This window comes from Podarcis filfolensis (genome assembly GCF_964270895.1).
Source record: "Podarcis filfolensis genome assembly, chromosome: 10".
NCBI lineage: Eukaryota > Metazoa > Chordata > Lepidosauria > Squamata > Lacertidae > Podarcis > Podarcis filfolensis.
The window spans coordinates 66,107,370-66,131,390 of NC_139612.1; the positions used below are offsets into that span (position 1 = coordinate 66,107,370).

Genomic DNA, 24,021 nt, shown 5'->3' on the forward strand with positions numbered 1-24,021 from the left:
TCCAGGTTTCTTTTACTGATAATTTTATGGTTTTGTTCTTTTCGTCAACTGCTTGGTAACAAAAAACAAAAAACCTCAATCAAACAGGGTATAAGCTTTATTAAATAGACTAAAGAAATGAAATAAAGAAATTTAACCTCCCTGGAAACTATAAGGAACACTCAATAAAGGCTGGGTTTAATCATCTAACCTCCTCATAAGCAATGTGTTAGCACATTGGGATAAAGGGGACAGTCTCAATAGAGAGATATTCTGGAGGAACTCAAGAGTTTTCCATTGTGTAGACAGGCAGAGTCCCCCAAGCCCTGGGTGGCCCCCGTGTGGAATAACGACTCAAGACAACGTGCTATGGGATCAAAATTGGCCACAACTTTATTATGTTTCAGATGTGGGTAGACCTTGGCTCAGGCATTGGGCGTTTATCCCTCTCAGTCCCCCGCCGGGGATCTGGGGAACATCAGGGTTATCCAGTGGAGGGGAGGGGCTGGCTCTGGAGAACATATGTTCAAGCAGAGGGAGCCCGCCCTCATTACGCCGCCGTCGCAGGGGAGAGTAATGATGACCTCTAGGCGTACGACCAAAGCCTCCCCTCAAACAACCCCTGGTATCGCTGCAGGAGGGGGGTGTGGGTCACCGCTGCACACCCCCCCCCCCATTTAGGGAAGATAGACTAAAGGATTCCGCCCAAGCCCTGATACTGCCAAAGTTGTGACGTTTTGCTACGGGAAAGGCAAACCTGCCAATGCAGGAGAATTCCTTTCCGGCCCTTCAACAGCGACCCTGACGTAGCAGCGCCTGCATACCTGTGGAAGTAAAGGTTAACCTGCAAAAGAAGTCTGAACTGAGGGTGGGTAGGGCGGGAGAAGCTCTGGAGCCAACTGATGATTCTCAGGTAAGATCCCGCAGGGCTCCCTAGGCTGCGGATAGCAGCCTGCTGCACGGAGCGTGGGGTGCGCTGAAGCAGAGCGCCCCGCGCTTCGGGCAGATCTCCACAGCCTAGGGAGCCCTGCGGGAGTTCCCGCAGCTGGGGGGGGGGGGAATAAATTTTTTTTTCTTTATTCCTCCCCCCAAAAACTAGGTGCGTCCTATGGGCCGGTGCGTCCTATAGGGCGAAAAATACGGTACTTATCAACTGAGATCGGACTCGTGAACCAAAATAGCAATGCTACTTACCCCACATTTATTTTTAACAGTGGCAAAGTTTTAGGAATACACATGACCTCTTACTGGGATCTGTTTGAAAGAAGATATCTCCAACTAACTCATTTTTTTTTAAAAAAAATTCATATATCTGTTTTTTATAATTGTATTTCACCCACTTCAGGAACGAAAAAGGCTTCCAGCAGGAGACCCTTGTCAGGACACAAGTGCTTCTTGTGCAATTTGCAGGATAAAAGGTCCTTACTTCCACTGATGTTAATTTCTCGAACAATCTTGTTAATTTGCAAAGCACCAGGAACAAATAATGATAGCGCATTTGAACTTTAAAGGTCAGCTGGGTACTCAGACTGCAGGAGGGAGGTCTAATTGAAGTTCTTGGAAGCCTGGAGTTCTTAGCAAGGGGAGTATACCTAAATGGATTTAAAAATAGAGGTGCATATTGCAGTTTAAATTGTGGCTGAGGAGTTGGAATAATAATAATAATAATAATAATAATAATAATAATAATAATAATAATAATAATACAGTGGTACCTTTGGTTATGTACTTGATTCATTCCGGAGGTCCGTTCTTAACCTGAAACTGTTCTTAACCTGAGGTACGACTTTAGCTAATGGGGCCTCCTGCTGCCTCTGCGCCGCTGGCTCACAATTTCTGTTCTCATCCTGAGGTAAAGTTCTTAACCCGAGGTACTATTTCTGGGTTAGCAGAGTCTGTACCCCGAAGCGCTTGTAACCTGAGGTACCACTGTAATAATAATAATAATAATAATAATAATAATAATAATAATAATAATAATAATAATTTATTTATACCCCGCCAATCTGGCTGGGTTCCCCCAGCCACTCTGGGCAGCTCCCAACAGAATAAAAAATCAATAAAATATCATATCAAACATTAAAAACTTCCCTAAACAGGGCTGCCTTCAGATGTCTTCTAAATGTGAGATAGTTTTTTTATTTCTTTGACATCTGATGGGAGGGTGTTTCACAGGGCGGGCGCCACTACCGAGAAGGCCCTCTGCCTGGTTCCCTGCAACCTCACTTCTCACAGTGAGCGAACCGCCAGAAGGCCCTCGGAGCTAGACCTCAGTGTCCGGGCAGAACGATGGGGGTGGAGACGCTCCTTCAGATATACTGGACCGAGGCTGTTTAGGGCTTTCAAGGTCAGCACCAACACTTTGAATTGTGCTTGGAAATGTACTGGGAGCCAATGTAAGTCTTTCAAGACCGGTGTTATGTGGTCTTGGCAGCCACTCCCAGTCACCAGTCTAGCTGCCGCATTCTGGATTAATTGCAGTTTCCGGGTCACCTTCAAAGGTAGCCCCATGCAGAGCGCATTGCAGTAGTCCAAGTGGGAGATAACCAGAACATGCACCACTCTGGCGAGACAGTCTGTGCGCAGGGAGGGTCTCAGCCTGCGTACCAGATGGAGCTGTTAGACAGCTGCCCTGGACACAGAATTGACCTTCGCATCCAGGAAATGTACACAAACACTGCTCTGCTCCCAGAAGATCTGGAGAGGGCTAGCAACTTAGGGCTCATTCGCATGTCTGCTTGTTTCATGCCTAGAAAACACAGGTCTAAGTAGTATTGCTGCTCTTTAGCACTAAATCAGAACAAATGACAATTCATGGAAAACTCAATTCACCTTTGTTGCAATTCCTCGCTAAACTGCGGATTTTCCCAGGGCAAAGCTGCAGGGCAACCAGCGATGTGGAGAAGCCCTTAGGTGGCTTGAAAAGTAGAACATTATGCATTCAGGGGGTTAGACTAGATGATTACTGGGGTCCTGTGCAACTCTACCATTCTACGATTCTATTCTTTATATTATTTACTGAATTTGCGTGCCCAGCTGCAGACCCCTCGCCCCCGGGAGCCTAGGCCCAGATAAACAAGACACAACAAAGTAGTTACGGGATTAAAATTAGGCCACAACTTTATTAAATTTCAGATGTGGGAAACCTTGGCTTAGGCCTTGGGTGGGTATCCCTCTCTGCCCCCAAAGAAGGCTCAGAGTCTGGGACGTTGTGGGACAGCAATGAGTGCTCAGAGGGAGAAGACTGGGGGGGGGGGGGAGGAAGCTGAAGAAGCAATAGGGTTTAGTGAGCAGGAAGAGGCTGTGGCAGAGAGCAGTGCAGAAGCAGAAGCAGAAGCTGACGCAGGCAAGTAGAAGGAGACAAGTCAAGAGGCAGGGAGGATTCTGGCTGGTGAAGCATCCTGAGTGTCTCCCCCTCCTGCTGCAACAAGCTCCCCCCTCCACACCCCAGTCTCCCAGGACCAGCAGAGGCATGAAGAGGGTGACGGAGAAGTTAGCTTCACGCAGGCACAGTTTCAGATTGCTTGGGGAAAACTTTAGAGAGGAGGGGAACTGGGCAGCTCTGGGGAAGCAGGGACCTTCAGTCTCAGCAACTGCTTCATGGGGGCAAGACCTGCTAGAGATCAGTTGCTGTGCTCATCAGGCCTGGCACTCCTGTGCAGATCCTGTTTTTGCTAACAAAGAGTTAACTCCAGTGTGCTCAGTGTGATTTATTGCTGGCTCGCTCTAGCCAGAATCATAGTCCAAAACACCTGAGAGGCAAAGAAGTTGGCAAAGAGTCCACTCCGCTTTTGTTTTTTTAAAACCCACATAGATATCGGCAATCTTTGAATCCTCTTTGACAGGCAGTGGTTGAATAATTGCCAGAATCAATTAGCAATCTCTGAAACGCAGTGATTAACGGCCCCGTCTTAAATCCACAGCGACGGCATTGTGTTTGAACAGCCTGTCAAGGGAAGCGGAGGTCAGGCTGAGCAGAAGCAGGACTGTCATGTGTGGAGATGTCTTCTGATCGCTCTGGGTGCTGTTATCAATTATTTCCCCATTAAAGAACAAAGCTCCTTTAACACCCCCACACCCCCGCTATGCTCAGGCAGCATCTCAGAGGATCTTGCCATCGTTTAATGGCTTGAGGCTAATTAAGCATTAGTCACATTAAAAAACTAATTGGCAAGATGCTCTGGTGCATGCAAATCAGCAGGCGCAAGTGGCGCAGCTCTCCTTGGGCTGTACCACGAAAGCAATGGGTTTAAATGCTCCACCAAGTTTTATTGTTTTTTTAAAAAAAACCAAAAACCAAAAAAACCACTTCTGCCTCTTAGAAAGCTAGCAGGCCAGGAATGTAGGAAGTCAGACCATTGGTCTATTTTGCCTGATATTATTTCCTAAACTGGGTGGCAGCAGCTCTCCAGAGTTTCAGACTGGGCTCTCTCCTAGTCCTACCTAAGGTAAAGGTAAAGGGACCCCTGACCATTAGGTCCAGTCGTGACCGACTCTGGGGTTGCGGCGCTCATCTTGCTTTATTGGCCGAGGGAGCCGGCATAAAGCTTCCGGGTCATGTGGACAGCATGACTAAGCTGCTTCTGGCGAACCAGAGCAGCACACGGAAATGCCATTTACCTTCCTGCCGGAGTGGTACCTATTTATCTACTTGCACTTTGATGTGCTTTCGAACTGCTAGGTTGGCAGGGGCAGGGACTGAACAATGGGAGCTCACCCCGTCGCGGGGATTCGAACCGCCGACCTTCCGATCGGCAAGTCCTAGGCTCTGTGGTTTAACCCACAGCGCCACCCGATCTGCAAATTGAACCTTGCACCTTCTACATGCAAGACAAATGTTCTGCCGCTGAGCTACGGACCTTCCCCAAGCAGCCTGAACTATTTTAAAAGAATTTATTGAAATAACCCCACTACTGATTAGGGCAGAAATGAGATGCAACAGACTTGCATTTTATGGAATGTGAATCATGTGGACAGAAAATAGCCTGAGTCATTTCTGGACTTTAAACAATGCTGAGCCCCTTCTTTCCTCAGTTCCCCACCCATCTGCCATTTTCCTTACTCTTCATTCTCCACAAACCCTTCTTTCCGGTTCCTCTTTCTCACTCCATCTTCTGCCCTGTGCCCTTCCGTTACACCTGAGGGCCCCCCATCACTTAGATTCCCAAGCCTCGGTGGGTCCCTCTGTGAGGCTCTAATACCAGGCAAACTGACAACTTTCCCTTCCCTCATAGTAACTGGACTGCAATGGTTCCCTGTAAACTGAGCATTCCTGATCCAATCAGCCAATCAGTGTCTTATAAACAAAACTTCACAGCCACAAGAATGATGCAATATGTATTGCCTTGTGTCATTTACTAGGGCTGTGCAACCGAAGCCCAGATATCAAACCAAAATCGCCCAACACAGAATCTCCTTCTTTAAACCCCAATTAAACATAAGGGCTGAGCTCCAAATGGATCACATCGGAGTGTGCACAGTCCTATCATTCATTCATTCTCCTGTCAATCTTTTTTCATAATCTTTCCCGTCTGGGTCTGCACTAAATAAGGACATTTTGTGGTTGAACCTGCCATTTCCCTTTTTTTCTAGATTGTGGTTTGTCGTGTTATAGCTTCACCAGAGCTTCTCTGTTTCGCTGCATCTTCTGCCTCCTCCCCAGTACCTCATGTTACGTTTGTTTCATGTTAGGTTCTTTCAGGTTACGTCCCGCGGCGACCCGGAAGTACCGGAAAGGTTACTCCCAGGTTTCACCGCTCACGCATGCACAGAAGCATTAAATTGTGCTTCGCGCATGCTCACAAGCGCCAAATCGCACCACGCACCTGTGCAGATACGGCGCTTCAGGTTGCGCTCTTTTCATGTTGCGAACAGGCCTCCAGAATGGATCCCATTCACAACCAGAGGTACCACTGTACAAGCATACAGAGGCTCTTACACGTAAGAAAGAGATCTTTCTTCAGTCAAGGAGCAGGACAGGCTTGGCAGCAGACACAGAGCCCTGGAGGAGTCATGATTCAGGAGTTCAGGAATCAGGCAAGACGTTGAAGACTAGATGGAAGCAACAAAGATGTCCCAACAGCTTCCACGCCATGCCTGCCAAGCTTTTAAAGATGAGACACAGTGTGCTCACTTATTAATTTTTTATTTATGTATTGCATTAATATTCCACTTTCTCCTCCAAGGTTCTCTTCCTCCTCATTTAATCTCCACCACAACCCTGTGAGGTAGGTCAGGCTGAGAGGCAAGGACTGGTCCAAGGTTGCCCAGTGAATTTTGTGTTTGAGTGGGGATTTGAACCCTGGTCAAATCCCAGGCTCCTGGACTGACAGTCTCGCCACTACACCAAACTGGCACTCACTTCCCTGCTACGTCATAGGGAGATTTGTGTGGAGCTTCCGAAATTGAAACCTGGAGGTGTGTGCTCTGCTTGGATGTTTTTGTCTGGCCTGACATTCAACAGGCCAGGAGATGAAAACTGTGCATCTTTTTCCAATTGGAAGATGCAGGGCAGACAAAAGAAAATGCCTTTTCACACTGTGCCTAGTTAAAAGTAAGGAATTTGCTCTTGCAAAAGGCAATAATGTTTGGGGAGAAGATTTGGAGAAAGCAGTGAGGAGCAATCATGCTATTATTATATGAAACCTTAATCGTTGTCATCATTAAAACAATTAGCAAATTTGAAATGTTTTCTGGAAATGCTGTCCCCACAGAACGCTGAAAAAGGTATGTAAGATAATAAGGGGTTATGATAATCATTAGGAATTAATGACCTGCATTGCTGAATTCTGCAGGTGAATAATTAAAGTCTTGGAAACTATGTGACCTAGATATCCATGATGCAAGGAAGAGTTTGTTTGCTGCTTATTGCAGCCTGCTCATGTCTTTTTCTGGACAAATGCCCATGGCTTCAATTAAGTAGTGGTATAAAGGTAAAGGGACCCCTGACCATTAGGTCCAGTCATGGCCGACTCTGGGGTTACGGTGCTCATCTTGCTTTACTGGCCGAGGGAGCCGGCGTACAGCTTCCGGGTCATGTGGCCAGCATGACTAAGCCGCTTCTGGCAAACCAGAGCAGCGCAGGGAAACGCCGTTTACCTTCCCGCCAGAGTGGTACCTATTTATCTACTTGCACTTTGATGTGCTTTTGAACTGCTAGGTTGGCAGGAGCTGGGACCAAGCAATAGGAGCTCACCCTGTTGCGGGGATTCGAACCGCCGACCTTTTGATTGGCAAGTCCTAGGCTCTGTGGTTTAACCCACAGTGCCACCCGCGTCCCTTAAGTAGTGGTATAGCAGGAGGGAAATCCAACAGGTGAAGTTTCACCACTGCTGCATCTCTATGGGCATGTGGGGACCTCCAGTCTCAGCAACTGGTTCATGGGGGGCAAGACTTGCCGGAAACGAGTTTCTGTCGGATTTCTAGCCAGACACATGTTCATACCTTTCTCCTGCCAAACTGCTGGATTCAGTCGTAGAATCACAGAACTGTAAAGTTTGAAGGGTCTCCCCTCAGGGTCATCTAGTCCAACCCCCTGCAATGCAGCGATCTCAACACGCAAGTCCCCCATCCAATTTGAAACCAGACCAGTCCCTGCTTCGCTTTGCAAATGCGCTAGCAGTTTTGTTGCTGTGCCACCAGGGATCACATTTAATAGCAATGCTAATGAAATACAGTGGTACCTTGGGTTAAGTACTTAATTCGTTCCAAAGGTCCATTCTTAACCTGAAACTGTTCTTAACCTGAAGCACCACTTTAGCTAATGGGGCCTCCCGCTGCCGCCGCGCCGCCGGAGAACAATTTCTGTTCTCATCCTGAAGCAAAGTTCTTAACCTAAAGCACTATTTCTGGGTTAGCGGAGTCTGTAACCTGAAGTGTATGTAACCTGAAGCGTATGTAACCTGAAGCGTATGTAACCTGAGGTACCACTGTACGATATACGTTCCTCTGTGAATTTCCATTTGAGGATTCAATAAGGTGAATCATTAGCGGAATGAAAAATAAATCAAAAGTGAAACTGTGTGTAAGTGTAACTTACATGATGCAGCTTGGGAGTCAGAGGTGCGTTTTGGGTCCGAACAGGTGGAAGGTCGTTGCTGTCGGCTGTAATGAGCTAGACGGACCAATCTTCTGATTTTGGAAAAAGCAACATCCTATGCCAGCATTGAGATGCCAGACCAAGATACAGTCGTACCTCGGGTTAAGAACTTAATTCATTCCAGAGGTCCGTTCTTAACCTGAAACTGTTCTTAACCTGAAGCACCACTTTAGCTAATGGGGCCTCCTGCTGCCGCCTCACGATTTCTGTTCTCATCCTGAAGCAAAGTTCTTAACCTGAGGTATTATTTCTGGGTTAGCGGAGTCTGTAACCTGAAGTGCCTGTAACCTGAAGCATCTGTAACCCGAGGTATCACTGTATTCCTGTTTGCCCAGGCTTTCGGTTGCTATTTAGGATCATACTGCAGTATGATTTTCAACCTGTTTCTGGTCGGCAGGGCAGGATTCATGCCTTTTACAATACCGTTGGGTGAGCACTTTTTAGATCAAACTGGTTTTTCGTTGTACAGTGGTACCTTGGGTTACATATGCTTCAGGTTACATATGCTTCAGGTTACAGACTCCGCCAACCCAGAAATAGTGCTTCAGGTTAAGAACTTTGCTTCAGGATGAGAATAGAAATCGTGCTCCGGCGGTGCGGCAGCAGCGGGAGGCCCCATTAGCTAAAGTGGTGCTTCTGGTTAAGAACAGTTTCAGGTTAAGAACGGACCTCTGGAACGAATTAAGTACTTAACCTGAGGTACCACTGTATTTTTTTAAAGGCATTTTTTTAAAAAAAAAAATTGTAGGCTTTTTGTACTTTATGGGCTTGTAAGTTCCATTGCAGGGGGTTGGACTAGATGACACTGAAAGCCCCTTCTAACTTAACAGTTCTACAGTTCTATGATACTTCTTTGTGGAAAGCAACACACACACACACACACACACACACACACACACACACACACAAACACACCGTATCTGTATTGGATTTGAAACCTTTTTTAAAAAACAGAGGGTGCTGTTTTGAATTGTTTTCATATACAAAACTGCCTCGAACTGCTCTTCTTGTGGCTCGCTTTAACTGCGAAATCACTTTGAGATTTTTTTAAAAAAATTGGAAGAGCTTCATAAATTGACTCAAATAAATAAATAGATAACGCGCTTTGAGCAATAATGTCTAATTCGTCCACCTTCAGCCATTTTTTTTAAAGCTCTTCCTATTTCCAGCCTATGCGTACAAACTCAAGTGTTTCCAAGCATGGCATTATGGTAACTTGGGGGGGCAGAGGAGGGGGGGAGTTGCAGAAGAGGAACCCGACTCATTTCTCCTATTTCGAAAAGGCTACAAAGGCTAGAAGGGGGAGCCCAAGGGAGAGGAAGAGATTCGAGCCAGGTTGCATTTAAAAGGCAAAACTACCTGGTTTAAATTTGGATGTGGGTGGCACTGTGGGTTAAACCACAGAGCCTAGGACTTGCCGATCAGAAGGTCGGTGGTTCAAATCCCCATGACGGGGTGAGCTCCTGTTGCTCAGTCCCTGCTCCTGCCAACCTAGCAGTTCAAAAGCACATCAAAGTGCAAGTAGATAAATAGGTACCACTCTGGCAGGAAGGTAAACGGCGATTCCGTGCGCTGCTCTGGTTCGCCAGAAGCGTCTTAGTCATGCTGGCCACATGACCCGGAAGCTGCACGCCGGCTCCCTCGGCCAATAAAGCGAGATGAGCGCCACAACCCCAGAGTCGGCCATGACTGGACCTAATGGTCAGGGGTCCCTTTACCTTTACCTGGTTTGCACTTTTCAAAACAGTAGACGTGCCGAAACGCAGCCGTCCTTCAAAATCCGCCCGTCGCCGAATATTCGGTGCAGTTTTTCAGTCCAAAAAGACAGTGTGCATTCGAAGGCACATATTGGTGAAGATAACCCAGGAAAATGCATTGCATTAGGGGGGAATTCCTTTGTGAAAATGCTTGTGCATTTGGCAATATTGCATGCGAGGGTGTGTCAGTCTTAGGAGAAATTTGCACCCATATGACGGTGAGTTTTCAGGATGAGGTCTCTACACACACACACACGCACACACACAAACAAATTGATGTGGAAATGTGGAGAATTCCCTAGGGGAGCCCCCAGCTTGCTGGCACTGCGTCCTCTCACAGCAGGCTCCCTGCGGCATCTTGAATTCCATCTCTGTGCCCCGGGCAGCGACGGCAGCAGTCAGGTGGCGGCGGCTGTGTGGGTGGCCGTGTGGGTAACTGAAAGCGGCAGCTGTAGCAGCAGCAGGAGAAGGAGGAGGAGGAGACAGCAGCAGCCACAACTCGAGCTGAACTTCTTGAGAGTGCACTGGCTGAAGCAGGCAGGACGGGGGGAAAAGCAAGGAGGGCGCAACTTGGAGAGCAGGTATGGGGGGGGAATGGGGAGCCGTGGAGAGGCAGAATATTCTCCCCCTGGAACTTTTGTAATGTCACACAGGCTCTCTAAGCTTGCAGTGAATATGTGTGTGTGTCAGAGGAGGGAAATAGGGTGTATACAGTCCTCGTCTTGCTCGTAGAATCATAGAATTGTAAAGTTGGAAGGGACCCCGAGGGTCATCTAGTCCAACCCACTTCAATGAAGGAATATTTTGCCCAACGTGGGCCTCGAACCCACAACCCTCCGCTTAAGAGTCTCGTGCTCTACCGACCAAGCTATCAATCACAGAGTAGACCTGTGGATGTTATTGTTGTTGTTGTTTAGTCATGTACAACTCTTCGTGACCCCCTGGACCAGAGCACGCCAGGCACTCCTGTCCTCCACTGCCTCCCGCAGTTTGGTCAAACTCATATTGGTAGCTTCGAGAACACTGTCCAACCATCTCGTCCTCTGTCGTCCCCTTCTCCTTGTGCCCTCCATCTTTCCCAACATCAGGGTCTTTTCCAGGGAGTCTTCTCTTCTCATGAGGTAGCCAAAGTATTGGAGCCTCAGCTTCAGGATCTGTCCTTCCGGTGAGCATTCAGGGCTGATTTCCTTCAGAATGGATCGGTTTGATCTTCTTGCAGTCCATGGGACTCTCAAGAGTCTCCTCCAGCACCATAATTCAAAAGCATCCATTCTTCGGTGATCAGCCTTCTTTATGGTCCAGCTCTCACTTCTGTGGATGTTATTAGACGTGACTAACTTAGGTTCATTCATCTTACTGGGTCTACTCGGAGTATAACTTGGTTGGCTGTAACCCACACTTCCTCCCCGCCATCCGCTTGACAGCATTTTGTCACTTTTGAACGTCCATTTCTGTTGTCTCTTTTCACAGCAGCAAAAGGCAAGGGGTTGTTTCAGCTCCACACCTGGAAAAGTGTTTTGTTTTTTTTCCCCTCTTCAGGTTACAAACCTTAGTGAAAGGCTGGGCTGAATGAGGTGGTGGTCCCCCTTTATAAACTGGCAAACCTATTCTGTGCCTGCCCTCGTCTGCCAGGCCTCGCAAGGCCAGATCTCAAATGGCAAAGGCTTTCCTCTTTCTATAAGTGCTTCTCTTGCCCAGGGCCAAAGCGGCAACTTGCCAGCACTGCACAGTTATTTGAGGCTCGGGAGTGAGCTGGGGTTGCCAACTTTTAGGCCGGTCCCTGTGCCCTTTCAACAGCAGTTTGACAGGCAGGTGGCTAATGTCGGCTCTGTGCCATGGGAAGAAAGCGCCAACAGCAGAACTCTGTGAAAAGGAACAGGAGCAGATCACATGGCGAGAAGTTGGAAATGTTATGTTGGATGTGCAATCTCAGGGCCTTAAGCTGACACCAGGCATGGGGAAATCGGTCGGTTTCAGATCTGTTTCTCATTTTCCCAGTCTCAAATTCAGATCTCCACATCTCCACACCAGTTTGCAGTTGTTGCTGTTTTTTAATAATTTTTTATTAACAATTTCCACATAACAGTATATCAAAATATATCATATTCATTATTCCCTGCCCCCTTTTCCCCATTCCCCATCAAACCCCTCCTTTCCCCCACAAGACTTCCCTCAGCTCATCTCTCTGATTTCTCAACACACCTCACTCTCTGCATATTATAAAATTATTTCAATCCTTATATTATCTATCTACCGTGTTGCCAAACACAAAATTTGTGTATGTTGATTCAAAACCTGCCAAGGAGTCCAATTCATTTTGTTGTCTTTTTAAGTACTTTGTAAAAAGTTCCCATTCTTCTTTAAAGTCGCAGTTGTTGTTTTTTTACCCCCACGAGAATTCATCAGCATTTAAGTGTGCATATCTCCTAACATGCCCATTTTCCCTATGCAATTTTTGCCTAATTTATGGATTTCGGGCAAAGCGGTTTCCTTAACGTAATGCACTTTGCATGCAGTTTTCACAGATATATGCATTCCACACTTTCTCCCCAATATTTGCACCTTTGCACACATCACTTGACTGAAGAATTGCGTTGCAAGATCCGGCTGTGTTTAGGTTTACGCATTGTTTCCAACAGTGCAAATTAAACCGGCTGACCTTTAACTACAAACTGAATCATGTTTCTCCCCTATCTCTAGTTACAACTCTGTAGATGGTCCTCCTGTATTCAGTGTGTAAGTTGGGGAATCTGGACGCGGAAGTCAGGATGGTGTCATTTGTTGTGTCTGTGTTAGAACGCTGCTTGTGTAACTCGTGGCAAGTTGCCGTTGTGTAAATGCCAGAGGGAAACGCAACAATGGCAGTCAATTAGGAAGTGAGCTGCTGTTGTGGGAAGTTTTTAATGTGTGACATTTTAATGTATTTTTAATCTTTGTTGGAAGCAGCCCAGAGTGTCTGGGGAAACCCAGCCAGATGGGCGGGGTACAAATAATAAATTGTTGTTGTTGTTTAGTCGTTTAGTCGTGTCCGACTCTTCGTGACCCCCTGGACCAGAGCACGCCAGGTACTCCTGTCTTCCACTGCCTCCCGCAGTTTGGTCAGACTCATGCTGGTAGCTTCGAGAACACTGTCCAACCATCTCGTCCTCTGTCATCCCCTTCTCCTTGTGCCCTCCATCTTTCCCAACATCAGGGTCTTTTCCAGGGAGTCTTCTCTTCTCATGAGGTAGCCAAAGTATTGGAGCCTCAGCTTCACGATCTGTCCTTCCAGTGAGCACTCAGGGCTGATTTCCTTCAGAATGGAGAGGTTTATTATTATTATTATTATTATTATTATTATTATTATTATTAGTCAGCTGAGCCATGGACTGCTCAGTCTGCTCTCCGGTGTGGGAGGGCTGCTTCGAGGTTATTTCTCTTTAAACCAGACCTTGAACAGACTATCTTTTGACAGCCCTTCAAGATCAAAAACTGGCCTTTGCAAAGTTGGAGACCAGGTCACCATCTCAAAAGGACTTCTAGAGAGATAACTGGTGGCAAAAAAACCAAAACTTGTTGCTCTTTTTGCTCTTATTGGTGGGATGCCCTTCCTCAAAGAGATCCGTTTTGCACCTTGCTCAATGCTGCCTGCTAAGCAATTATTTATTTGGAAAAGCATCTGCAAGTACAGGCCAATTTAGGACTTCTGAACTCATGGTGTGTTCCTGGTAGGGGTGGGGAATAAATTTGATTTGGTTCACATGTAAAGGTGAAGCTGCCTAATTCAAAATACCATTTGGAGTAAAACACAACCTCCTTTGAAAGCCACACTTTTCTGAATTTTGTAATTCGGTTCTTCAGCCAAATATTGTGTGGACAAGTGCATATACAGGGCGATTCATAATGAAATATACAGTTTCCATTTACAGTGTGTTGAAACTGTATACTTCATTATGAATACCCTGAATTAGGATAAAGTGTGCGTATAGATGCATATGTTAATGAAAAAAAGAGCACACAGAAAAGCATCATATATGGGAAAATTGATTTGCAGAAATGTGTGTGTTGGACGAAATTGCATGCAAACTATATGCATTAGGGGAAATCCTCGTGAAAATGCTGATGAATTTACATGTTGACTTCTTTTTACTGCAAACTGATCTGGAAATGTGGCCTTGCTGATGTTTTGAGCGAGAAACAGAGAGAAAGCAAACCTGACAGATTTGTCTGTCCATGTTTCTGGGACTGCTGCTTTTATTCTTTCACCGTGTTGATTTATGCTTGTTGTTGTTTTATCAATTTTAATATTGATCTATGACCCCCCTTGAACATTCGGTTTCGAGTGGAAAGACAGCTCCGTAAACATTTCCAGTAAACAAACTGAAAAATGTCTAAGTGAGGTTTTGTAGGTATGAATTGTTGGGGAGGAAATAGAAAATAAGGTAAAGGGACCCCTGACCATTAGGTCCAGTCGTGACCGGCTCTGGGGTTGCGGCGCTCATCTCGCTTTATTGGCCGAGGGAGCCGGCGTACAGCTTCTGGGTCATGTGGCCAGCATGACTAAGCCGCTTCTGGCGAACCAGAGCAGTGCACGGAAACGCCGTTTACCTTCCCGCCAGAGTGGTACCTATTGATCTACTTGCACTTTGACGTGCTTTCGAACTGCTAGGTTGGCAGGAGCAGGGACCGAGCAACGGGAGCTCACTCTGTCACGGGGATTCGAACTGCCAACCTTCTGATCGGCAAGTCCTAGGCTCTGTGGTTTAACCCACAGTGCCAGCCGCGTCCAAGAAAATAGGACCCTGCCTTATACTGAGTCAGGCCATTGGCGTCCTTGTAGCTCAGTGGCTTTCCAGAGTTTTGGAGAGAAGCTGTTCCTAGCCCTAACTGGAGCTGCCGGGGACTGAACCTGTGACATTATGCATGTGAAGATGATGCTCTGTGGCTCTTCCCTCATTCTCCAACGTTCTGATTCTGGTGGCCTAATTCTGAGGGGCGCCAGTGTTGGCACAGGAGCACTGCTTCCTTTAAGACCCCCAAGATGTGTTGGCTCCCAGCACCTCAAATTAAGTGTGACAGTTAGGTGGCAGAAAGTTGAGAGAGTGTCAGTGTGCGGTTGGAGCAGGAAACTTACAGGCGGAGAGTCAGCCGTTCCAGGAAACAGAGCTGTTTGAATGAGAAACCTACAGACAAAAAAAACAACAAACCCTGAATGTTTAATACCTTTGTTCGCCGCACAGTGCTTTGTTTTTTTTCCTGGGCGTACTCAGCGGTACACCGTACTGGGCAGACACACCAAGTGGGGTGGGCTAAGGGGTCTTCAGCCCCCCCAAAAAATTCAAGAAGCAGGCTGGGCTCCCCCAAAACCCTGTGGCCTGCTCCACGGCCTTCTCCCCACCATGTCGCGCAGGGAGGAGAAAGCCAAGTGCGGAGACCAGTTCCGCGCTCCCCATTACGCAGCCGGCATGCCAGCACTGGCATCGTGCGCTAGGTGGGGAGTGGGACATGATGAGCGGTTGGAGGATGGATGGCGGCTAACAGATTGAGGTTGAATCCTGACAAGACAGAAGTACTGTTTTGAGGGGACAGGAGGCGGGTGGGTGTGGAGGACTCCCTGGTCCTGAATGGGGTAACTGTGTCCCTGAAGGACCAGGTGCGCAGCCTGGGAGTCATTTTGGACTCACAGCTGTCCATGGTGGTGCAGGTCAATTCTGTGTCCAGGGCAGCTGTTTCTTAATCCTAGACGGTATCGGGACATTGTGTGGCAAGGTCCCAAACTGTCCTGCAAAGTGAAATAAAGAGACACAAAACAGTATTTTAGGTTAATGGGCGAAAAAGGCCACAACTTCATTGGTTACAGAATGTGAGTGGTATTGGCTTAGGCACTGGAAACCACACGACTATATCTGACTCCTGCCCGTCTGCAGGAGTCTTGGAAGGGTTAACCACCAGAAGGGGGAGCCCTGGTGATGCACATCAACTAGGAACTCCCCCAGGGTCACCTCTAGGGGTCGTGCCATGGTCCCAGCCCCCAGTCTGGGGCTTCGGACAGAGACCACGCCCCCTGGATTCCTTTAACGCAGCGGTTCTCAACCTGAGGGTCCCCAGATGTTGTTGGACTACAACTCCCATCATCCCTCAGCTCTGGCCTTGCTAGCTAGGGGTGATGGGAGCTGTAGTTCAACAACATCTGGTGACCCACAGGTTGAGAAAGGTTGCTTTAACAGAATACCGAGCAGGGAGAAAACAGGGGCAAGCCCTCGGCCGCAGGAAGTTTAAATAGCCCGTGCCACGGCCTAGGGATTGGACGGCCTAGGGATGATGTGGCCAAGGACCATCCAATGGCGCAAGGGCTAGCCCGCCCAATGCACGTGGGAAGGGCTTGCTCCTAGCCCGCAACATCATCTCCCCAGGAACGGGAAATGGCTTTACAGTGGTACCTCGGGTTAAGAACTGAATTCGTTCTGGAGGTCTGTTCTTAACCTGAAACTGTTCTTAACCTGAGGTACCACTTTGGCTAATGGGGCCTCCCGTCACCAGAGCACAATTTCTGTTCTCATGCTGAAGCAAAGTTCTTAACCGAGATAATATTTCTGGGTTAGCGGAGTCTAAAGCGTCTGTAACCTGAAGTGTATGTAACCTGTAACCTGAAGCGTATGTAACCTGAAGTGTATGTAATCCGAGGTACATGCAAAATGTGTGCATTGGAGCTCTAAGTGTCGTCTATGTTCATTCCACACACTCACGGAATCAATCCTTCAGTTTGGCGGCTCCTCCCCTTTGGAACTCCCTGCCCATTGATGAAATTAATACAGCGGTACCTCTGGTTACGTACTTACTTCATTCTGGAGGTCCATTCTTAACCTGAAACTGTTCTTAACCTGAGATACCACTTTAGCTAATGGGGCCTCCCGCTGCCACCGCCATGCGATTTCTGTTCTCATCCTGAAGCAAAGTTCTTAACCCGGGGTACTATTTCTGGGTCTGTAACCTGAAGTGTCTGTAGCCTGAAGCGTCTGTAACCCGAGGTACCACTGTAATAATAATAATAATTTTGTTATTTATATGCCGCCTATCTGACTGGGTTGCCCCAGCCACTCTGGGCAGCTTCCAACAAAATATTAAAACACAAAATAGGCAACTGCCTTTGCGGTATTGTGTTTGGAATCTGCCAGAAACTTTCTTGTTGAGGCTGGTCTACCCAGCCATCTAATTAATTATAAGCTGCCACAACCATAATAAGATAACCCACCCACCTCTGCTGCAACCCCAAATATTATGAATGGGAGACCTGGTTGGACTCTCATTCCTACCCATTCATTCTTGCCTGAATCTGTTTATTTTAATATTGAATTTCAGTTGGATGGGCTTTATTGGTTTAGTAGTTGGTGGTTGCTTAATTTTTTTGCGTTCCCTCATACAGTATGCTGCTTGGAGAAATGTTTTTATTAGGCAGCTAATAAAGGGAATGAATAAATTAAACATTCTGGAATGAAAGCAAATTAACCGGGCTCCAATTGTTGCTGCCCTTCTCCCGCACACCAAATGAGCACCTACTAATATTTCTCGCTGCGCAGATAGTTCAGAGACACCACAAGCCTCCAGGACTCTCTCTTTGTGGGGGAAATGACTCTGTAAATGGCTTCCATGAAACCTCAGGAAAATGAAGCCTGATGTCAGGAACCGGAGTCAGGCATGATCAGCAAGAAAATACAGGCGTACCTCAGCTCCCAAGCGCCTTGGGAGTCAAACGTTCCGGCTCCCAAACGATCGAAAACCGGAAATGAGTGTTCTGGTTTTCGAACATCCTTTTGAAAGCTGAACGTCCAACGTGGCTTCCGATGGAAGCTCCTGCAACCAATCAGAAGCCACATTTTGGTTTCTGAACATTTCGGAAGTCGAATGGACGTCCGGAATGGATCCCGTTCGACTTCCAAGGTACGACTCTACCCAGTGTAGGTGAGGTTAACTCTTTATTCAAAGAAACCAAAACAGCACAGGCCTAGCGATGACAGCAACTCTTCCCATTAGGTCTCCCCCAACAAGGCAATTGTGGGGGTTGAATGTCCCCACCACTCCCTAAGATTCCTCCTCTCCCTGGGTCCTTCCCAAACAATTAGAATTCAAATAAAATCTGCGGCACTCTGGGGCTGACTGCTTGGCCAGCCGCCATCTTGACTGAAAGCCAAATGTTGAGCTTTTTTAAAGGATTTGACCCCAGGGACCGGATTAAACCGACCAGCGGGCCAGATATTCCCAAACAATCTCAGGCTCCTTCATCTATTTTCTCATTGCTCTTCCCTCTTCACTCCTCTATGTTTTCTGGAGACTAGCGGTGAGGCAAATTGGTCAAAGCAGGTGGGAGAGACTCCCTGGCCCAGGGGTCAGCAAGGGGTAGGTTCCCTCCATGGGCCAGATCGTGCGCGCGCATGAGCCCGTGTGGCCACAATTTCCAGCATCTGAGCCTGTGCAAACGCGATTTTTGGCATCTGAGCATGCTCAGACGCTCCAGCACCATGGAAGCGAGTCCCCACACTGTGCTGCTCTGGTTTAGCGCAGTGTACGGGGACTCGCTGAGTGGTTGTCTCAGTTCGGGGGTGGCTCGGGGGCCGGTTAAACAACCTCCGTGGGCCGCTTATGGCCCATGGGCCTTAGGTTGCCTCCCCGTGCCCTGGCTTCTTCGGCAACCTGTCTCATCCCTGTCTCCTGGTCCCCTTCCTCTCCTGCCACTGATTCTGGACTGCTCTCTGCCCCAGCCTCTCCCTGCTCACTAAACCCCGTTGCCTCTTCAGCTTCCGACATCTCCTCCTCCCCATCTGCTCCCTCTTCTCCCTCTAACTGCCACCACACCATCAATCCCCTGGCTCTGAGCCTTCTTCCCCTGGGAGTTCCCTTGGGGTTCCCCAGCTGGGACCTCTCACCATTGCTCTGCATCCAGCCAGTCCATGACATCTGATCGTTTAGTCACTGGCTCTCCGGTAGACTCTAAGCAAGGAGTGCAGAATACAAAAGAGGTAATGTTAGATGCCAAGTGTGCCATTAGATACCTTTGGTCCTCTCTGTGTGGCTGGTGTGGGTGTTTAATTAAAGGATGGACAGCTCATTTTCCAGACCAGTTTCACCCAGAGGTGGAAAGCGCTGGCAGTAGTTGCACAATTTGAAGGCAGAGAAATGACGCCGCTTGAGTCTATTTGCAAACGTGCAGCATCTTAACTCGTCTTTTCCACAACTCCCCTAATATGAGGACTTTCTGCACTTAATCAAGCCATTGGAGAAGTTCATTTGGTTCACCTTTCCGATGCAAACCTTCAAAATTCACTCTTCTCAACGCGAATCGAAACACAGTTCTCCTTCTGAAGGCGCAATTTCTCTGAATTTTGCAATGCAGTTATCCAGCCAAAGAATGGATGCAGAAAAAAGAAAAAAGTTCTTATTTGTGAAAAGTATGTTCAAAAAGGCAGTTGGTATTGGTGAAAATAATGATGCGCAGAAATGCATTGGGTTCCAGGGAAATGGCTTGCAAAATAAGTGAACGCTAGGCAAAATTGCTAAAAAGCAGAGACATCACCTTGCCGTCAAAGGTCCGTATAGTTAAAGCTATGGTTTTCCCAGTAGTGATGTATGGAAGTGAGAGCTGGACCATAAAGAAGGCTGATCGCCAAAGAATGGATGCTTTTGAATTATGGTGCTGGAGGAGACTCTTGAGAGTCCCATGGACTGCAAGAAGATCAAACCTCTCCATTCTGAAGGAAATCAGCCCTGAGTGCTCACTGGAAGGACAGGTCCTGAAGCTGAGGCTCCAATATTTTGGCCACCTCGTGAGAAGAGAAGACTCCCTGGAAAAGACCCTGATGTTGGGAAAGATGGAGGGCACAAGGAGAAGGGGACGACAGAGGACGAGATGATTGGACAGTGTTCTTGAAGCTACAAACATGAGTCTGACCAAACTGCGGGAGGCAGTGGAAGACAGGAGTGCCTGGCATGCTCTGGTCCACGGGGTCACGAAGAGTCGGACACGACTAAACGACTAAACAACAACAACAACTGGCAAAATTGCATGGGAAAATGTGCACATTGGAAAGAGCACATTCTCAAATGCACGGGAGTTTTCACACAGACTTTTTATGAACAAATTTGTAGTCTCCTGGGATGAACTTGCCTACTAAGGAGTAAGTCCTATTGGATTCAATGGTACTTACTTCCAGTAGCCCAATGGGTCAGTGGATCAGGATCCCTGCATTGCTGGAAGTTGGGGCTAGATCACCCTCACGGTCCCTTCCAGTTCTACAATTCTGTGATTCTAAGTGGGGTTAGGATTGCAGCCTTGTTGTTTTTGATGGCTTGCTTGCATGATAGACAGGTCGGCAGGCAGGCAATTGCAGGCAGGCAATTTCCCAGGCTGCCCCCATCACTGTGTCATTCTGGAACATTCTGGAAGAAAATGGCACCCCCTCCGCACACACACACAGAGTTGGTCACCTTTTGGTCTTGTCCCCAAAGCATGCAGTGCCCTGGGCATTCTGGGAAAATAAAATAAGATCAGTTGCTTTCGCTAGAGAAAGGTGAGCTTGCTGTGAATGAGTGACAAACTGCTATGAGCAGGAGAATGGAACCGGCACCATTTCTCATGCCCATTCATTCCTCAAGGCATTTTTTTCATGCTGAATTAAACCTGAATGGGCCCCCGTTTGGTTCAGTTGTTCATTCACTGCAAGATAAACGCAACATCCCTGCGGCACAGAGCAGCTGCACTACTTTAACTTGGTAAAAAGACTTGTGCAGTACAATCCTCTGCAGGTCTACTCAGCCATAAGCCCCATTAAGTTCAATAGGACTTGCTCCCAGGTAAAGATTGCAGCCTAAGGAAGATATATGTAAGAGTTTATTTTGGAGTCATGTTCAGTACAAAGAAAGGAGGTCTTTATGATCATCACTTCTGCAGTTTTGTTCCAGTGGAAAAAAAACTGATAACATCTCAAGCTAAAAGATCTTCTACTCTTTAGTATGTAGATGGTGTGCATTTATAGGTTGGGGGTGGGGAGGTTTTCCTCTCTAGCTCTGTCAATTCTGCCAAAACTCTGTGCAGAAAACTGACAAGGTTAAACTCGTAACGACCTGATCATTCTTTATTGCAATTTATTTGCACCGGAGCAAAGTAAGTTGGCTGAATTCAAGTCCCACTGAACTCAACGGGCCAAGTTAAACATGGCTGAAGCCTCATTGATTTCAGTGGGGCTGGACCAAATGAGTCTGGATGCAACCCACCATTGTTTAATTATGTGTCTATGGTGTCTCTTCTGTATTCATACCCTTTGGTGTGAAGGGTGATTCATTTCATGGGGACCAGATTCCATTTTCTCCTCACTTGGTCTTGTTTTCTTGCCCCTTGCTGAGATCAAGCAGACTTGGTGGTCTCAGAGCCTTTCATTCTCACGTAGATATGGGCAGGAAGTACTGCAAAATGATTACCCCACCCCACTCACTCGGTTGTTAGGTTTTTCGGCAACAGGAACTTCACCTGTGACAATTTTGTGCCCACTTGCAGACATAAGCAAGGCAGGGAATTCACAAAGCAAGCGCCACCCTATGTTAAATGTGGAGGAACTGCTGGGATCGGAGGCACCAGTTTGCCAGGGTGATTGGGAGAGCCAGCGTTGCGCGTGGACCTCACACATGGGACATCAGGACACTGGGAGGAGATGCAGGCAGAGTCAAACACAGCAGCCATAAGGAGGAGGAGGGAAGGAGCTGGCCACTGGAGTTGGGCTGCGGTCAGCTCCACGTTTCCCCTTTGCAATTTGTGGACATTGGGGGACCCGGCCTCTACCTGGCCCCTACCCCAAAGATATATGGTGGCCCTGAAATGGCTCGTAGTCTGGTGAACTGGGTTCGTGTCTCCGCTCCTCCACATGCAGCTGCTGGGTGACCTTGGGCCAGTCACCCTTCTTTGAAGTCTCTCAGCCCCACTCACCTCACAGAGTGTTTTTTGTGGGGAGGAAGGGAAAGGAGATTGTTAGCCGCTTTGAGACTCCTTAGGGTAGTGATAAAGCGGGGTATCAAATCCAAACTCTTCTTCTTCTTGTTGTGAGGACTCAATGAGGAGGGGGGAACCATGTGTGCCACCTTGAAGAAAAAGGTGGGATAGAAACACAATCATTAAAATAATAAATTGAGTTGGCCTTTGGCATGATGAAGCCAATGTTCTTCCCGGTCTGCCTCTGACTCCATGGTCTCCTCACTGCTGCTTCTGCCACTCCATCAAGGATTGTGAATGCCACCCCCCTCCATGACATGGTGGCGTGGAGGTTAGAGTGCCAAACTAGGACCTGGGAGACCAGAGTTCGAATCCCAGCTCCTCCACAAAGCTCACTGGGTGATCTTCGGCCAGTCACAGGGCTTTCTCGGTAGACATTCTGGGATCAAATCAGAAACCGTGATGGCTTCTGTAAATCCGGGACTGTCCCTGGAAAATAGGGACACTTGAAGGATCTGTGTTTGTTTTCCCTTCTGGTGAGGCTCACCCATCCAAGGACCCACTCGCTGGCTGGTATCATTTCCATCCAATATACAGTGGTACCTTGGTTCTCCTCTCTCTCCTCTCCCCTCCTCTCAAACTTAATCTGTTCCGGAAGTCTGTTCCAAAACCAAAGTGTTCCAAAACCAAGGCACACTTTCCCATAGAAAGCAATGCAAAACGGATTAATCCATTCCAGACTTTTAAAAACAACCCCTAAAACAGCCATTTAACATGAATTTTACTATCTAACAAGACCATTGATCCATAAAACGAAAGCAAGAAACAATGTGCTGCAGTCACACAATCAATCAATCAGTAGCTGAACTGGGTTCCACACAGTCAGAAAAAACAACAACAAAAGAGCCACAAAAACAAAAATGCAAAATAAATAGCAAAACCAGACAGACCTCAGCATAACACTCAAAATGGAGCACGCTTGGCTTCTGAAAAAGTTCGCAAACTAGAACACTTGCTTCCGGGTTTGCAGTGTTTGGGTTCCAAGTTGTTTGAGTGCCAAGGCGTTTGAGAACCGAGGTAAAAGGTAAAGGTAAAGGGACCCATGACCGTTAAGTCCAATCATGAACGACTCTGGGGTTGCGGTGCTCATCTCGCTTTACTGGCCGAGGGAGCCGGTGTTTGTCTGCAGACAGCTTCCGGGTCATGTGGCCAGCTTGACTAAGCCACTTCTGGCGAACCAGAGCAGCACACGGAAACGCCGTTTACCTTCCCGCCGGAGGTATCTACTTGCACTTTGATGTGCTTTTGAACTGCTTGGTGGGCAGGAGCAGGGACCGAGCAATGGGAGCTCACCCCGTCTCGGGGATTCAAACCGCCGACCTTCCAATCGGCAAGCCCTAGGCTCTGTGGTTTAGACCACAGAGCCACCCGCCACTGTATAAATATCAAATTTAACACTTGACAGCATCTTATTTAACCATGCCAGCTTCCAGCCACCTCCTTGCAGTGCCATTTTGCAAACTGCTTTGCTCCTGGCTCCCTTTCGGGGGCAGCTTATGCCTGGCATTAACTTGTGCAGGGCTCACTGAGCAAACGCTTCCCCCTCACCCCCCCCTCCAGCATCCAATATCCAATTTCAAGCCCTCCTGCAGCTGCCTGCTGCTTTTCACCCAGCAAAGTCAATCAGATGTCATTCCCAACCATTGCCTTGGTGACCACAGCAGCCTCCAGCGATACAGAGGAGCCGACAGCATAACCGCTCCATGTGCCAGGGAAACTTTTGCTAACTCAGCGGGTTGCGGGACGGAGAGGGGAAATGCTGTCCGGAATGGATAAGCGACTTCTCTGTTAAATTCCCCGGCTTGCCACAGACGCTAAAACTATAACAGCCAAGCCAGTTGCAAGAGCCTCTCCAATAACGTCTGCTTTCTTCTCCTCGCAGAGACCGACATGTCTCCTTTTCTGCGTATTGGATTGTCCAACTATGACAGCGGTCCCTATCTCCCTTCCCAGGGAGATGTGATCGATCCATATTGCGCAGTGATAGTCAAGGAAGCAGTGGAGTCGGGTAAGTGCTTTATTCTTATGTTTGAGCATGCATGCGCTTAATAACAACAACAATATTTTATTTTTATATGCTGCCCATCTGAGTGGGTTTCCCTAGCCACTCAGGGAGGCTTCCAGCAAAATATTGAAGACACAGTGAAATGTCAAACCTTAAAAACATTCCCTGT

General features: G+C 47.6%; 1 protein-coding gene and 1 long non-coding RNA gene across 3 annotated transcripts in view; both read left to right on the forward strand.

The window, feature by feature from the left end:
- Nucleotides 1-24,021, forward strand: part of LOC310743135 — a 252,921-nt gene that overhangs the window by 29,996 nt on the left and 198,904 nt on the right. The window lies entirely within an intron of this gene.
- PRKCQ (protein kinase C theta) overlaps nucleotides 10,233-24,021 on the forward strand; it is a 61,111-nt gene continuing 47,322 nt past the window's right edge. The window contains exons 1-2 of the mRNA XM_083572752.1: nucleotides 10,233-10,415; nucleotides 23,730-23,855. Coding sequence (XP_083428878.1) covers nucleotides 23,738-23,855 — 118 coding nt within the window. The 5' untranslated portion in view covers nucleotides 10,233-10,415; nucleotides 23,730-23,737. The remainder of the gene's footprint in view (nucleotides 10,416-23,729; nucleotides 23,856-24,021) is intronic.